Source organism: Ananas comosus, linkage group 24 (assembly GCF_001540865.1).
Source record: "Ananas comosus cultivar F153 linkage group 24, ASM154086v1, whole genome shotgun sequence".
NCBI classification, from domain to species: domain Eukaryota; kingdom Viridiplantae; phylum Streptophyta; class Magnoliopsida; order Poales; family Bromeliaceae; genus Ananas; species Ananas comosus.
In genome coordinates, this window is record NC_033644.1 from 3,958,199 (window position 1) to 3,975,161 (window position 16,963).

Sequence of the window (16,963 nt, forward strand, 5' to 3'; positions counted from 1 at the left end):
ATGAATACACCCGTCCCTGCCCCGTTGCGACTATCCAGCTACCTCCACACAAACTGTCTGTGGAGAGCAAGTCCAACTGGCATGAGCGACACCAACACGAAAGTACAAAGCTTGGCTCCGGAGTGACACTCGCGGGCGCTACCCAATCGAGTATGCAGCGTATCTCTGTCGAGCTCAATCAAGCTCTCAATAGCCAAAGTCAAGTAACAGACTCAAACTGGTCTAACAACCAACAGGTAACGTGCCTCGGCACAATCTGACGCCAAAAAGGCGATACGGGTCCACCGTCAACTCTGACGGCACCCAACAGTCCGGAACAACCTGAACGACCCTGTAAAAATCCACTCGGCATACCAGCACGAGCGAAAATGTATTCTAAACTACCTGGAGTACTCGTCTCGAGGATACAGCGACAGTACAATTTTATAACAGCTCCTAGAGCTAAATCAGGCAGTTTAAACCGGTGACAGGTCCAAATCGCAGGTTTTCTCCTAATTCACTTTCCAAGTCCAACATGTATAATCTATTTAATTTATTACCACATGCTTCAAATTCAGATTTGCAATCTAACATATAATCCATGAATTCGAGCTAGAATAGATTATCAAAATCGAGATCTATACATGTCGACGATTCTAAACTTAGGAGTCAAAATCGATGTAACCCACCTCGAAATGCTAGCACCTGGCAGCGAACGAAGCCTCGAACCAAAGTGGCCCCTGCTGGATCAATGGGAACCCTCCAAGTCAAGCACTCGAGCTAATTCCAAGCTCTACGATCAAAATTCACCAATTCAGTCTGAATTTCGCAGCAACAGAGTAGAAAAGGAATTCGACCAAGCTAACCTTCACCAAATCCAGCAAGTAAGGGCTTCGTGGATTCCTCTCGAAGTCCCGAATCCAATGAACCAAGTCTCGTCGCAATCTGATGCTCCTACGTCGAGAACGAGCTGAAATACTAACAGTCGACGACAAGATCCTGCGAATCAGCACTTAAGCTCGAATTAATGATACCCGAAGTATGCGCAGCAATTCCATAGAGCACTCACCTCGATAGATCCTCAAGAGTCGGCGCAATGTCGAGGACGACGGAAATCCACACTCGCCCGAGCTCCTCACAGCACCAAGACGACACAACGTGCGCTCGAAAGGCTCCGCGGCACCACGTCGGCGACGAAACTCCACCCGAGCTCCACCTTGCTCACAATCGGCTCTAGAGAGAGAGAGGGAGAGAACCAAGAGCAAAACTCTCTCTCTCAGCCTCACTCTACATGTAAATAAGCTGGGGAGAGGAGGGTGATACGAACGAGGTAGAAAAAGACAAAAACACCCTCTCACCTACCCTGGTGTACCGGTACACGGGATCGCGTACCGGTACAGGAAGCCAGCCCGAGAGCAGTACGCGCTCAACCAGTATACTGTACCGGTACACCTCGCTGGCTGTACCGGTACAGCAAGCAGGAAAATCTGCTATTTTGCATATTTCTTCGCTGAAGGCTGCCCTCGCGTCGCACGGAGTCCGTTTTGCGTCTATTTGACGCCAACGCGACTCGGACTTGTTCCGACACTCTCCAGAGCTGTCGACAAGCCTCCACAGTCAAACACCAGGGATCTCACATTCGCCCCCACTACAAAAAGTTTCGTCCGCGAAACTGAAACGTACCTCTGCTCAGGCATCAAACAAATAGGGGTAGGCTTCTCTCATCACCGTCTCAGGCTCCCAAGTCGCCTCCCGCTCATCATGATTACTCCACTGCACTTTTACATACGGGATGACCCGGTTGCGCGATTCTTTCGTCTCTCGAGTAAGAATCCGCAACGGTCGCTCCTCGTATCTCAGATCCTCACCAATCTCTAGTGGAGTGAAGTTAATCACGTGAGAGGGATCGAAAACATATCTCCTCAATGCTGAGATGTGGAAAACATCGTGGATGCCAGCAAGTTGCGGGGGTAGAGCTATCCTGTATGCAACCGGTCCGATACGCTCCAATACCTCGAAAGGGCCAACAAACCGTGGACTAAGCTTTCCACGTACTCCAAATCGGCGTATCCCTCTGGACGGCGAGACTTTGAGAAAAACATGATCCCCAACCTGAAACTCCAAGTCTCGTTTCCTGGTATCGGCGTAGCTCCTCTGTCGGCTCTGTGCTGTCAGAAGGTGTCGTCGAACGACTCTCACCTTTTCCTCAGCCTCACGTAGAATGTCCGGTCCAAGTGTCCTACGCTCACCCACATCGCTCCAAAACAGGGGGGATCAACATCTGCGTCCATACAACGCCTCAAACGGAGCCATCTGAATGCTCGTTTGATAGCTGTTGTTGTACGCAAACTCAACCAGTCTCACATGTCGATACCACTCTCCTCCAAAATCCAGGACGTATGCCCTCAGCATATCCTCTAGAGTCTGTATGATCCGCTCTGACTGACCATCTGTTTATGGGTGAAACGCCGTGCTAAAGTGCAGCTGAGTGCCCAAGGCTGTCTGAAGGCTCCTCCAAAACTGGGACACAAACCTCGGATCTCTGTCTGACACAATCGACACTGGCACGCTGTGCAGCCTAACGATCTCATCGAAGTATAGCTGCGAGAGTCTCTCACTGGACCAGGTAGTCTGAACCGGTAGGAAGTGAGCAGACTTGGTCAGTCTGTCCACTATCACCCAAATAGCATCGTAGCCACCCTGCGCTCTAGGCAATCCAACAACGAAGTCCATCGTGATGTACTCCCACTTCCACTCTGGCACTGGCAGACTCTGAAGCTTGCAAGCAGGTACCAGATGCTCGGCTTTCACCTGTTGGCAAGTCAAACACTGAGCCACATATCTGCCAATGTCCCTCTTCATTCCAGGCCACCAGAACTGTGCCTTAAGATACTTATACATCTTGGTTCCCCCAGGGTGAACCGTATAAGGAGAACAATGAGCCTCTCTCAAAATGTCTGCTCGGATCTCAGAATCCACAGGCACATACAGTCGGTCCCTGTACCGTAGTACTCCCGAACTGTCCAAAGCAAAACCCTCAGCCTGCCCCCTGTCTAGCTGCTCTCTAGTCCTTAACAAGTACAGATCTCTACTCTGTTTCTCGAGGATCCTATCCAAGAGAGTGGGCTGCAAAACTAGAGATGTCAGCTTTGCCGTAGACCCAGAGGGTACTATCTCGAGTCCCAGCCGCTGTAGCTCCTCGAGTAGGGGTCTCTGCTCAGTAATCCTCAAACTCAGACTCTGCACTGATTTCCTGCTCAACGCATCTGCCACAACATTCGCCCTGCCGGGATGATACTGAATACTAATGTCATAGTCCTTCAGTAACTCCAACCACCGGCGCTGCCTCAGGTTCAGCTCCCTCTGTGTGAACAGGTACTTGAGACTTTTATGATCGGTGAAGACCTCGCAGTGCTCGCCATACAAGTAATGCCGCCAGAGCTTCAAAGCAAAAACCACCGCGGCAAGCTCCAAGTCATGCGTAGGGTAATTCTTCTCATAATCCTTTAACTGCCGTGAAGTATAAGCAATCACCCTACCATACTGCATCAGCACGCAACCAAATCCACTGTGCGATGCATCACTGTAGATAACGAATCCTTCGCCCATAACAGGAAGGGCAAGGACAGGAGCCGACGTCAACCTCAGTCTTAACTCGTCAAAGCTCCTCTGACAGTCGTCGTTCCAGACAAAATGAATCCCCTTTCGCGTCAAGCGTGTGAGGGGTGTAGAAAGCTTCGCAAAGCCTTCCACAAACCGACGGTAATATCCAGCCAGTCCCGGGAAGCTCCGTACCTCAGTCACCGTCGTCGATCTAGGCCAATCTCGAATTGCCTCAATTTTCTTCGGGTCCACTGCTACGCCCTCGGCTGAAATCACGTGGCCCAAGAAAGCAACCTCTCGTAGCCAGAACTCGCACTTCTTTAACTTGGCATACAACTTCTTCTCGCAGAAGCTGTAGCACAATCCTCAAGTGCTCCTCATGCTCAGCATCACTCCGGGAGTAAATCAGGATATCATCGATGAAGATTACCACAAACCTATCCAAGAACGGCTTGAACACTTTGTTCATCAAATCCATGAATGCGGCAAGGGCATTCGTCAATCTAAAAGGCATCACTGTGAACTCATAATGCCCGTACCGAGTCCGAAAAGCTGTCTTGGGAACATCTCGGCCCTCACCCTCAACTGGTGGTAACCTGACTGGAGATCAATCTTCGAGAAGACATAAGATCCCTGCAGCTGATCAAACAAATCATCAATGCGCGGCAAGGGATACTTATTCTTGATGGTTACTTTATTCAACTTCCGGTAATCCACACACAGCCTAAGTGAACCATCCTTCTTTTTCACAAACAACACCGGCGCTCCCCAAGGCGACACACTGGATCTCACAAACCCTCTATTCATCAAGTCCTGAAGCTGTGCCTTTAGTTCTCTTAGTTCTGCCGGCGCCATCCGATAAGGTACTTTTGAGATTGGTGCAGTTCCAGGAACTACATCAATCACAAACTCAATCTCCCTCTCCGGCGGCAACGTCGTCAACTCAGGGGGAAACACATCCGGAAACTCGTGGACTACTGAGATGTCCTAGATTCCCGGCGCTGCCGTAGGTACCTCCACAACAGTCGCTAGGAAAGCGATACACCCGCTACTCAGCATCTGTCGAGCCCTCACCGAAGAGATCCAGGTGGCAAACAACGTACTCTTGCAGCCCCTGAAAGTGAACTCCTCCTGGCCTGGCTCGCGGGCATGATCCACGAATCCAACTGCACCGGACATGACCAACAACACTCTGCAACCTGTAAAATATGGTCCGGGATCTGCACCTCTCGTGCTTGTGACAATGCCCCTAACTCTAGACCATGGAACAATGCAAATGCTAGCCTAACAAAAGAATGCGAGGCTCCAGTATCAAAAAGAGTGAGTACGAATGCCGAAAATCAAAGTGATACCTGCCACTACTCGGTCGGCTGTTGTAGAGTCCTCCACCTGAGCTGCATAGACTCTGCCACTTGGAGCCTGCTGTTGCCGCTCACCCTGTCGCGGCATGGACGACCTATCCTCCTGGCGGTAACTCGGTGTTGCTCTGTAAGTCTGCTGAGGTGCTGGTGGAGCCGAAGCTGATGATGGTGCTGGAGATGCTGCTCGGGGACAAGCTGCCCTCATGTGTCCCGGCTGACCACACCCGTAGCACCAGCCCTCCCTCTGCTCACACTGTCTGGGCCAGTGTGGTCCTCCGCAGATCACACACTGCGGCGTCCTCTCTGGCTGTCCCCTCTGACTAGAGTCCCTGGATCGCTGACGACCCGAGGACCCTCGACCCTGTGAACGCGATCGCGGAGGCCTCGGCGGACGCCTGCTACTCGACTGACCTCCACCATCTGGAGCTGGGTGATTCCTGTCCTGACTCTGCCCCACGGCCTGAGTCCTCTCCTGCAGCGATGTCTCCCCTCGCTCCACCCACAAGGCCTGCTTTATAGACGCATCCAGAGTCCTCGACCTCTGCGTCCGAGTCAACCTAAAGATATCCGGTTTCAGCCCCTGCTCGAATATGTACACCCTGTGCGCCTCGTCTCTAGCCGCAAATGGTACATAGTTCAGGAGTCGAGTAAACTCCCGAACGTACTCCTGCACTGGGCGGTCTCCCTGCTGAAGCCTACTTAAATCCTCCTCGAGCTTCTGCTTCACACTGTTGGGAAAGAACATCCCAAACAGCATTCTACAGAACTCATCCCACCTCAGCTGCGCCGCCACCAGCCCCTGGTCTCGCCTCGCCCTCTGCCACCAGTCATGCGCATCACCTGCTAAACAGTGTACTCCCAGAGGTACCTGCTCCCCCTCTAGAATGAACAGATCCTCAAATAGTTTCTCCATCATACTGACCCATCCCTCAACAACCCAGGCCTCAGTGCACCTGCCATCGTAAATCGGTGGATCAAAACGACGAAAGCGAGCCAACCTCTCAGTCCGCCGCTCCTGCTCGGCCTCAGTAAACAGTACGGGCCCCCTAGCAGGCGCAACTGGCGCTGCAGGAAGCTCCACTGGTGGGGGCATAGCTGCGGCTGGAGCTGACGCTGCGGTAGTCGGTGGTGGAACAGTCTGCTCTGGTACTCTCGGTGCAGCACTCGGTGTCTGAGCCACCCTGACACAACCTCTGCAACAACTCCCCCTGCTGCCTCGTCACCTCAGTCAGGGCAGCCAACCGTGCACTCAGATCAGGGGGTGCGCTAGCCTCAGGTCGCACACTCGGCTCTACAACAGGGGGTGCACTCGCCTCCGGTTTGTCACTCTGCTCCTGCCGGGCACTCTGCTCTATCTGCTCAGGTCTCTCGGGAGATCCTGTACGATCCCGCGCCAACTGGGCACGCTCCCGCAATGACGGTCGACCTCGGCGACGATACATAGCTGAAAGGAACAAATCGGGGTCAGATACAACACAACACTCTCGACCCAATAAACGAAAGTCTGGAAGGCGGTCTCTATTTTCCTCCAAAATTATGTCGTCTGCAGCCAACATAATTTCTCAGGCCAAAACAGGAACTCCTTCAATCACTCATTCCACTCTAGGAGGAGTTAGAACAAATAATCATTGACTTTCGCAATTAAATTACGCCACTCGCGTCTTGCTTTTCCTAAGGTTTGCCTAACTTAGGTTTCCTAGCTCCCAACGACCTATAGCAAAGCTCTGATACTAACTTAATCTGTCACGCCCCGGATGTCTCGTTCCCCGGGTACGCCGACAAATCCGCTGTATACACAGAAATTTTTCCTGTATACGAAGCGTCAATAGTACCTGTAGATATACAATACTACAAACAGTAGCATAGAGCTGCTCAATAAACAAAAGCTAAACAACTGAGTTTCATATACATAGTCCTAATCCAAATTACAGGGTTACTCGCACTGGCGAGTTAAGCAAGCTATGTACATAAACTCAAAACAAAACATCTACCTATAGTAGGGGTGCCTCTAGCTCTGTCAGTCGGGTAGGGCTCTAGCTCGCGACACTCTTGCCTCGATCCTGATCCACGGAAGGCGCAGCAGCTGAAACCTGTGGCTCTGCAAAACAGGAGTAACAACTGGGCGTGAGAACTACTGTAAATANTATATTTCGAGTAAGATTAGTATCTCTAATCTTAAATTCAAGTCTTTTATCATCATTTTTTGTAAAATTTTTATTTTCAGTCGTTTATTTTTAGATTCCTCGTTTGATAGGTAAATAATACCGAAAAATTATGAAATTTAGTTTCTAAATATTTTTAATAGTGTATATCAAGATTAACCGAGCCGATCGTCGATTTGGAAGCCGCATCATTGAAAATAATTTGGTAGCACGAAGGCCTCCGTGCTACCGATAGTATACCAGCGTAACTTATATAGAGCAGGGCTGCTGTGCTCTCAGGAGTATGGAGGCCTCCGTACTCCTGAGCCGTTTTCGATGATGAAATTTTCGAATCGACAATCGGCTTTGTTAGACTTGATCTAGCCCATTTGAAATTTTTAGAAAATAATTTTTGTGCTTTTTTGATATCATTTACTTAGTGATCGAAAGGATTCAAAATCCACAATTTTTAATGGTTGATATTTGCCGTTTTCAAGTTTAACGGTGTAGAAGTATTCAAATCAGATGAAATTTTGATACAAAATTCTTTATACTATCTAGAACAAGATCAATATTTTTGATTAAAAATTTAATGCTATATCACCCCTTTTTATAGGATTTTTATTTTCAGCCGTTAAAAATTATTGAATTTGATTCCCAAATTGCAAAAAAATTTTTCTAGAAACTTCAAATACGCTAGATCAAGTTTAACGGAGCCGATCGTCAATTCGAAAATTCCATCATTGAAAACGGTTCAGGAGCACGGAGGCCTCCGTGCTCCTTGGAGCACAGCAATCCTGCTCTCTCTCTCTCTCTCTCTCTCTCTCNATTAACTCGATCTTATGAAAATCTTCGTGATTGGGGAACCACGAAGATTCAAAGATCGGGAACCTAGATGAGGAACTAATGATTATCGAAAACTTAGTTTGTGATAAGATGGATGGTGGTGGATGGTAGTAGTAGAGTTGGGATGTAGAGAGGTAGGTTCCCGATTTTTAAGTTTTCGTGTTTGGGTAACCCCGAAAACCCTCATAAGATCGAAAATGAGATATACATATAGATGGGTGTGTTCATCGAAACTACGTAAAGAAACATACGTCTCGAGAAAACACGTGTGTCATTAGTGGGATAGGATATGAATCAATCAATTAAACGCAAATTATGCGCTTAATAAGCGCATAAAAAATTGTATGCTTAATTTGCGGCTAAAAGCATAAAAAGGTTTTTTATGCCTTTTTTTACGCTAAAAAAGTAGTTTTTACTAATAAGTGCTTAATAAGTGCTAAGTGGTTATTAAGTGGGTTTTTTAGCCGCTGTCGCTGAGCGCCGGCTCCCAGCTAAGCAGCGGCTAGAGCAGCGGCGAGCGCAGCAGCGGTGAGAGCAGTGGCGGCGAGTGCAGCAGCGGCGAGCGCAGCAGCAGCAGGAGGCGTCGGGAGCGGCCGCGGCCCTCGTTCCCGGCGCCACCGCCTAGGGTAGTGGAGCGGGCTCCAGCAGGCGTCTTTTCTTCTTCTACTTGTCATTTTCGTAGCCTCGTAAACCCTCTTTATCTACACGCGTCAGGTGCTCCGATAAAGTCAGAGCACCTGGCGTACTCCCCCTCCAGGTGTCACCTGGAGGGAGAGCACATACACTATATATATATATATATATATATAATTGAGCTAGAATACTTTTAGAAGCACTAACCCCTTGGTGCTTCTAAGTTTCTAGCCCTTGGATCTACTCCTTGATTACTAATAGCTTTTGAATCAAACACTATTCTACCTACCACCACCTACCATCATCATCTCAACCCTACATCTCTCCATCCAAGGGCTAAAAATTCAAAAGCACAAACCCATTGGGGCTTTTGGGAGTATTCTAGCTTTTACTCTATATGTATATCTACCCACACAAGTAGCTTTGATGCATTTCTTTGTATGCAGAGCTCTTTTGTGCACACAGTAATCACCCTATCCTATACTTAGTTAGTTAATTTGCGTTTAATACGCGAATTATTCGCGTATTTTTTAACATACGAATTAAACGCCGATTTTCGTATTTTTCCAAAAAATACGGAAAAAAATGCGATTTTTTCATCAAAAATGATTATTCACGAATTATTCACGATTCACCAATAATTCACCCAAAAAATCGGCGACAGCGACTCGCGGCCGAGGGTCGATTCGTCGCCGATCTCGTCGCCGCTCGCGTCGTCGCCACTCTCGTCACCGCCGCTCACGTCGTCGCCGCTCGCGTCGTCGTCGTCCTCCGCAGCCCTCGCCGGCGCCGGGAGCAAGGGCCGCGGTGGCGGATCCCATCACCTCGCCCGAGGTCGTCCGCAGAAAAGAAGAAGATGAACAGTAAAAGCATCGGAGCATTTGGGAGAAATAGATGTGCGCAGTCCACGAGGCTATTTCAGTCTCGTGGACCGCATGAGGGGGAGGTCCACAGTGGACCTCCCTCTCGTGTATGTGTGTGTATATAAAAAATTTTATTTATAAATATATATTCATTTATTATATATATTATTTTATTTTTATATAGAAATATTTATTTATATAATATTTTGTTTATAAATTTGTAATTATTTATTAATATTTTTAAATATATAAATTTTATGTATTATTAATAGGGTATATTATTAATATATGAATATATTTAATCTATATATAAAAATTATAATAATAATATATATAGTATATTAATTATTATATATTTATTATATAGCCGAATTTTTGATTCCGAATTTTTAATTGGTGAACACGTATCCGAATAATTACCGAATCCGTTTTTTAGCCGTATTTTTTAACGAATTTAAAAATTAAAAGACGAATTTTATCCGAATTATACCTGTACCGAATCTTTGCCGAATCCGAATTAACTAACTATGATCCTATAAGGATTGTATATATCCATCCAGCATCTTCTTGATTTCCAATTAATAACATCTCGTACCCGAGGTCCCAAGTTCTATCGACCGTCCCTAGCGCAAGTAACACAAAGTTTGATGGTTGGTATCCGAGATTTCAAGTTCGAATCCTAATTTATTCATATTTTCAGCTAAGTTTATTTCTAAAAAAAATAAAAGAAGTGAGTAACATGCTACCCTTCTCTCACAAAAAAAAAAATCTCATAGTAGTCTAAATTACTTTAATTTTCCAAGCGAAGGACAAAACTTTAACTTAGAGTGGAAATAAAATTGCTTTAACTTTTTTTTTCTCAGCAATAAAAGAATATTTGGTCGCATATAGTTGCTAATAAATTGCAAATTTGATTATACGCTAATTAAGGCGATTCCATTGTTTGGATTGTTGCGTCAACATCCAAATCTTATATATAGTTGGAGCTACAAGAGAAGGCTCAACTACAGCGGATAAAATTACATCCAAACTGGTCATAATTCTAATCATAGCAATTGAAAAGGATTAAACATGTATAAGCTTTACCTATCTAATCACCATTACAAATGATACAAAATATTTTTTTTCTACGTTGGTGTTAATTTCATCATCCCATAAATAAAGTAATAACTATATTTGTAAACTATATACTGTTTTCAATAATCACATAAATTATTTGTTATTGCTATGCTCTTTACGATATTTAACTAAACAAGATATACCCAGTTGGAACTACCACAAGTTCAACAAATATCTTTATTCGTGTTTTATTTTTAACTATATACAACCAATCTGTCCTAAGAGAATCTGAGTATGAAAAATGTTAAGTTACAATCTACATCCTAAGTTAATTTAGACAATCTTCATATGGTTTAATCAATTCTTTCTGAATTTTAGTGTTAACAAAAAGAGAGTGAAAAGACTATCTGAGAATTACGATTCTTGAAAGGTAAAGCAGTAAGATTACAATTAAAAAGTGGTTACAGATCTAGCATTGATTTTTGATATGCTAACTCTACAACCACTTTTTGATTGTAATCTAATAATTTTTTCATTCAATAGCCCATATCTCACCACTTGCTTTATCACCCTCTTTTTTTATTACTAAAATCTTTTTTTTTTTAATCTTTAACATTATAATCAAGAGTTATAATCGTACAACTTTTTTTGGGCTGTAGACTTAATATTTCACAAAGAGAAATGCTAAATCTACTACCAAAATGGGGTTGTAATTCATACAAGTCTTAAACAAGGGTCCTAGTTACTAACTCCCTTTTTATTTTATGTTTTGAAAAAAAGGCTAATGGCCCCCAACCTTTTTTTTTTTTTCCCAATCAAGTCTCAAACCTCTTCGTTACATTACAATTAAATCTCAACCATTAAAACACAGGTTAATTTTAATAGAATATGTGATGTCAGTGCCATATAAGCGCCTACAGTACCAAATAATTACATTAATAAAATTTAAATTTAATTTTAAATTCATATTTAAAATTTTATTTATATTTTGAATTAAATTTGAAATTTCAATTATATATTTTCTTGTATTTGAAATTCAAATTTAAATTCTATTTTCAATTTGAATTTCAAATTTAAATTGATTTTCCCATTCAAATTTTAATTTAAATTTTGAGTCTAGATTCAAATTCCAAACTCAAATTTAATTTTGAATTCAAATTTAAACTGGTAATTAATTTTAAATTCAAAATTTTGAATTTAATTGTAAAATTTAATTTCAAACTTAGATTTTGAATTTCAAATTCAAAATATGAATTTGAATTTAAATTTCTAATCAAATTGTGACGCCCCACTTTCTAAGGAATTACCTATCCTAGCACTACTTTAATCATAGCACCCTTAACTTTCTTAAGCTCTTGAGTCTAGCCACCGCTCAAATACTATAACTAAGTTAAGAGTTTTAGTTCTATTATTTCTTATATGTAGGATTATTTTAAATTCTAGAAGTGTTACAATCCTCCCCCTTTAAGTCCTAACGTTCTCGTCAGGTTTAAGTATACTCACAAGCATCAAGCGATGTGAGACTCATCCCATTAGCCTTAACTGACTTTGTGGGGAACCGCACTCCACCCACAACCATCATCAATTGCGAACCGCTCTTTACCCGCTGTATAATTCTGGCTCTGCCAAGGCTCATTTCACATTTTCGGTTGATAATTGAATCTAATACCTACTGTGACGCGCACTATTTTTCAGAGGATCACCTATTCTACAACTATTCTATCCCTAGCACGCTTAACACTCTTAACCTCTTGGTTCTTACCACCGTCCAAAATGCTATAATAAGGTTAAGAGGTTTAGTCCTACTATGTCTCAAATACAGGACTTCCAAATTTGGGGGGTGCCACACAAATTTAAAATTCAAATTCAAATCCTGAATTCAATCTTAAATTCAAATTTTGAATTCAAATTCACATATTGATTTGGAATTCAAAATTTTAAAATTAAATTCAAAATGTGATTTTCAATTCAAATATTAAAATATAATTTGAATGTTGAATTAAATTAGATATTCAAATTTAAATTTTAAGTTTAAGTTTAAAATTTAAATTTCAATTATGAGTTTAAATTGAAATTTAGAGTCAATATTGATTGCGAATATCAAAATTAAATTTCTACAATTGAAATTCAAATTCAAATTCAATTTCAATTTCAAAGTCAAGTTCAAAAATACGAATTCCAACTCAAATTTCCAATTTAGTTTTGAATCAAAAATTGTAGATTTGAATTTAAATTCAAAAAATCAAAATTTAGATTTTATTGTTTGAAAGAAAAATTAAAAGTTTACTTGCACCATTACTCCATAGCTATTTCACCTTTTCACTTTGATCCCTAAAAAATAAAGCTGTCCAAAATATCCGATATAACATACCCTACCCAGACCCTACCCGGACTCTATCCGGACCCGAACCGAACCCGATAAAAAACAGATAGTATATAGGTAAAAGAAATTACCCATTAAAGTTTCGGGGATGGATCCGGATATTTTATATCCATACCCGATTTGGACCCAACCCGAGCCCAACTTTTAAATGGGTAGGGTCCGGAATAGTTTTCAAATCCGGACCCAGATCCGATGAAATATTTGATAATAAATAAAAAAGATTTGAACTTTTGAAGTTGAGGGATCAATTTTAATAGGACTTATAGATAAGGAGTCTTTAAGTATTTCATCCTAATAGAACACTGAAATCTTAGCCGCTCTTTTACTCTTTTTTTTTTCTAATTTTTTTACTCTTTATTTTTTACTCTTTATTTTTTTTGTTTTATTTCCGCCTAAGAGTAATTTATGAAACAATATTTCTGTAGTCGTCATCATCAGCGATATTAATCTTCTACAGGCGTAGCACGGGTGAGTTTTTTCCAAATCCCTTCTCCATTCAGAGTCGACAACCTAGTTTTCTTTAATAAATATTCTATTTAGTAAATTTTCTGATTCCTTTTTATTTTTTTTTCTTTTTTTTGAATATTAATATATAATATTAATAATTACTACAACTTATATTCTCTTTTTCTATAATATGGTATCATAATTTTCTTATTTTTGTGTGTTTACATATGAAATTGTTTTAATAAAGTCTATAAAAAAAATAAATATGTATGCGGGTACCCGTACCCGATTTAGACTCGATCCGTATTCGGTCTTGAATGGATAGTATACGGATAGTCACTATCCAGACCTGTTCAAATAGACCCGATGGATATATTAGTAACTTAAGTACGTAGGCTCGAACCCGACCCGAAGTTAAATGGGTAGGGTATATATTTTTTTTTCAAACCATTTTTTTTTAAGGATACGGGTACAGTATATCAACTATTCAGACCCGAGCCAGTCCATGAACGCCTTTACTAAAAAAAAAAGCCATGCTTGTAATCAGTTAGAGCTAAGATTGTGCATTCCGTCAAATTTAACCGCTCTTTTAATGGGATGAAACGTAATTCTAATAAAATGAAGAGGCTGAAAGCTAAAATGTAAAAAAAAAAAAAAAAAAAGGAAACTTGATTGTAAAGAAAAAAGGATGAAAAGGTTTGGAAACCAATGGTGCAATTAATCCAAGATAACAAAAGATATGCTAAATCTACAAAGTCTAAAAAAGATTGCAGAGATTACAACCCGGTCCAAGGGTTTATATCTCTTCCCATTGGGGTTTAATAAACTTTCTTTGTGTCTTAGCATTAACAAAACAATACTAGTACATAGAGGAATCTTGATCCTTGTATGATGAGGTTGTGAGATTACAAAGTACAAACTCATTTGGGCTGTAGGACTAGCAAGGCGAGAAGATCTATTTGTAGAGAATTGAAATATGGGCTTTGGCGAGGGTGAGTGTCGGATTGCAGCCCATTTAGTAATAGTACGCTTTCGCATATTTTAATATTTTATGACTTAAAGATACATATATGCCGCGCGCGTACACAACAACGTACGTTCTGGTGACGTATCTATACGCACAAGAAGAAATTAAAGGCAAATGTATATGCATTTTGTAGATTCATGAGAATTAGCAGGAGAGAGATCTAGAAGAAGAAGAAGAAGAAGAAGAAGAAGGAGAAGAAGAGGAGGCGATGATGCATATACATACTCTGGAGGGTGTACTGCGAGTAATGGAGGTCGTAGGCCTTGGGATCGGCAGTGGTGAGCAGCGGGCGCGTGCCCTCCTTGGAGTAGGCGTCCACCGCCTGGCGGATCAGCTCGCCGGCCGTCATCTCGGGGGCGACCACCAGGTGCACCGGCAGCAGGCTGCGCTCGATCGTCACCTTCACCAGCACCTTCGTCAGCACCATCCTCCTCCCTGGCGAGGAAGAGAAATCGCCGCCAGCGTCTGCAGATTGGGTGTTAGATTGAGGTTGATTTAGGGTTAGGGTTCAAAACTAGGGTTAGGGTTTTGGTGGGCAAAGGTGAAGAACAAGGACGCGAGGATGGTATAAATAATAATAATTTTATATTTGTTTTAAAGATTAAATAAATAAAGATTAATTTAATTGAGAGGTTGGAGGCGGGCGATGCGAGGCCGTCAGATTTTATGAACCTCCGAGGATACGGCTTGGCAACGAAGCTTCGTGGAAGTTGGAGACGGTAATTATTAGACACGCTTTTCACTATAATTACATCCGTGCCACCGGATGGGATTAGTTGCTCGCGGCCGTAGCGTGTTTTCTGTTCGGATAAGGGCCCTTTGGTTCATCGTAAACAAAAAATTTGGAGTAGAGCTACTATAATAATATGGGTAGTATAGATGATCTAGTGTTTTTAATTTTTAAAATTTTAGTTTAACTTTTTTTTTAGGAAAACCTCAAAAAATCTTCATGTGGTTTTGCATTTTTTCATTTTAGTGCCCCGTGGTTTAAAGTGTATCAAGTTAGTATTCTGTGATTTTATTTTTGTATCAAGTTAGTACCCTGTGGTTTTATTTTTGTATCAAGTCAGTACCCCTGGTTTTATTTTTCTCTTAATAAAATATTAAACCACATGGTATTAAAGTGAGAAAGTGCGAAACCGCAGGGTACTAACTTGATACATTTTAAACTACAGGATACTAAAGTGAGAAAGTGCGAAAACACAGAGACTAACTTGATACACTTTAAACCATAGGGTACTAAATTGAGAAAAAGTGAAACCACAAGGGAGGTATTTGAAGTTTTCACTTTTTTATTTTTTTAATTTTTGAATTAATTAATATTATTATCGTGTACAAACCACTTAATCCTAAAGGAACAACTCAATTCTGGGGGGTCGTAATCATTCTAATTATTCAATCATTGATCAAAGAGCCAAAAAGTCAGAAGAACTAAGTCCTCTATACTTCTGATAGCACAGTAGTAGCGCTATGCATAAATTGTTTATTAAAAAAATTGCATCTATAAGTGCTTGATATGTGAAAAAAAAATAGTTTTGTATTAAAATTTGTTTAGCTGAAAGAAACAAAAATACATTTGTTTGGTTCGGTGGAAAAAAATGAATAAAAAAATTTTACGCAGCTTGAGTTCTCATTTTTCGTCAAAAAATAGCAAAAACAAAAACTTGAAATTTTTCCAAATTCATAAAAATATTTTTATTTTTCCATCAAACCAAAATTTTTTTTTTTTATATTGAAAATAATTTTTCCATTCATTTTACACCGAATCAAATGCCTTCTAAACTTAAAAAGTAATTTAATCAATCAATCGAGAAATATGTTATAAATAAGTAAAAATGTAAAGAATTTATCTAAATTATGGATATCGTCCCCTAGTTAGTTTGGTGACGATGCAGGGCTCTATTTCTCTTTCTCTGCTTCTTTCTCTCATTTCAAAAAAAAATCAGAAAGAAATGAGGGAAACAAATATTTTTTTCTTTTTTTAACATTCCTGCTCGTGTAATGGGCACAACTTGCCATGCGGCGCCCATCCATATCATTCTCAAACTAATAATTTGAGAGCGATGCCGATGCCATTTTTGTCTGTTTAAGATGGCCTATAGTGGAGGGGTTTGTCTCTTCCCCTTTCTTTCTCTCTCACAACTACATCTTTCCCACTGTGTTTTGGGATGGGAGCGGTATGATATATGGTTTTCAAAGATTTTTTTGAAAATGAAATCGGTGAGAAAAAAAAAGGTTTAAAAAGATAAGAGGGTACTTTGGTAATCGTTGAGAGGATTTTCTGTAAAATTAGACCTGATGACTCATAAATATTTTTCAAAATAAATAATATAAAATAAAGTGAATATTAAACAGTTGCGTTATACCAATCAGAAAATAGATTAGAACTGATAACTCATATTATTAGAAAATGATTAGTATTGCATTACGAGAAAAGAACAATTTTGGAAAGAAAAAAGGAAAACTTCTCTTTTACATGTATATATATATATATATATATATATATATATATATATAGTCCGGCTATGGTGCTTGTAAAAGTACCAAGTATTTGGTGCTTGTAAATTTTTTACCGTTAGATCTACGCCTTTGATCATTTTCACCCGTTAGATTATATTATT

The 16,963-nt window shown here is 41.2% G+C and overlaps 1 protein-coding gene across 1 annotated transcript; it reads right to left on the bottom strand.

Moving 5' to 3' along the window:
- On the bottom strand, positions 14,133–14,773 carry LOC109728595. Its single transcript, XM_020259046.1, has one exon. It carries the CDS (start codon positions 14,767–14,769, stop codon positions 14,503–14,505), a length of 267 nt encoding a protein of 88 aa, XP_020114635.1. The 5' UTR covers positions 14,770–14,773; the 3' UTR covers positions 14,133–14,502.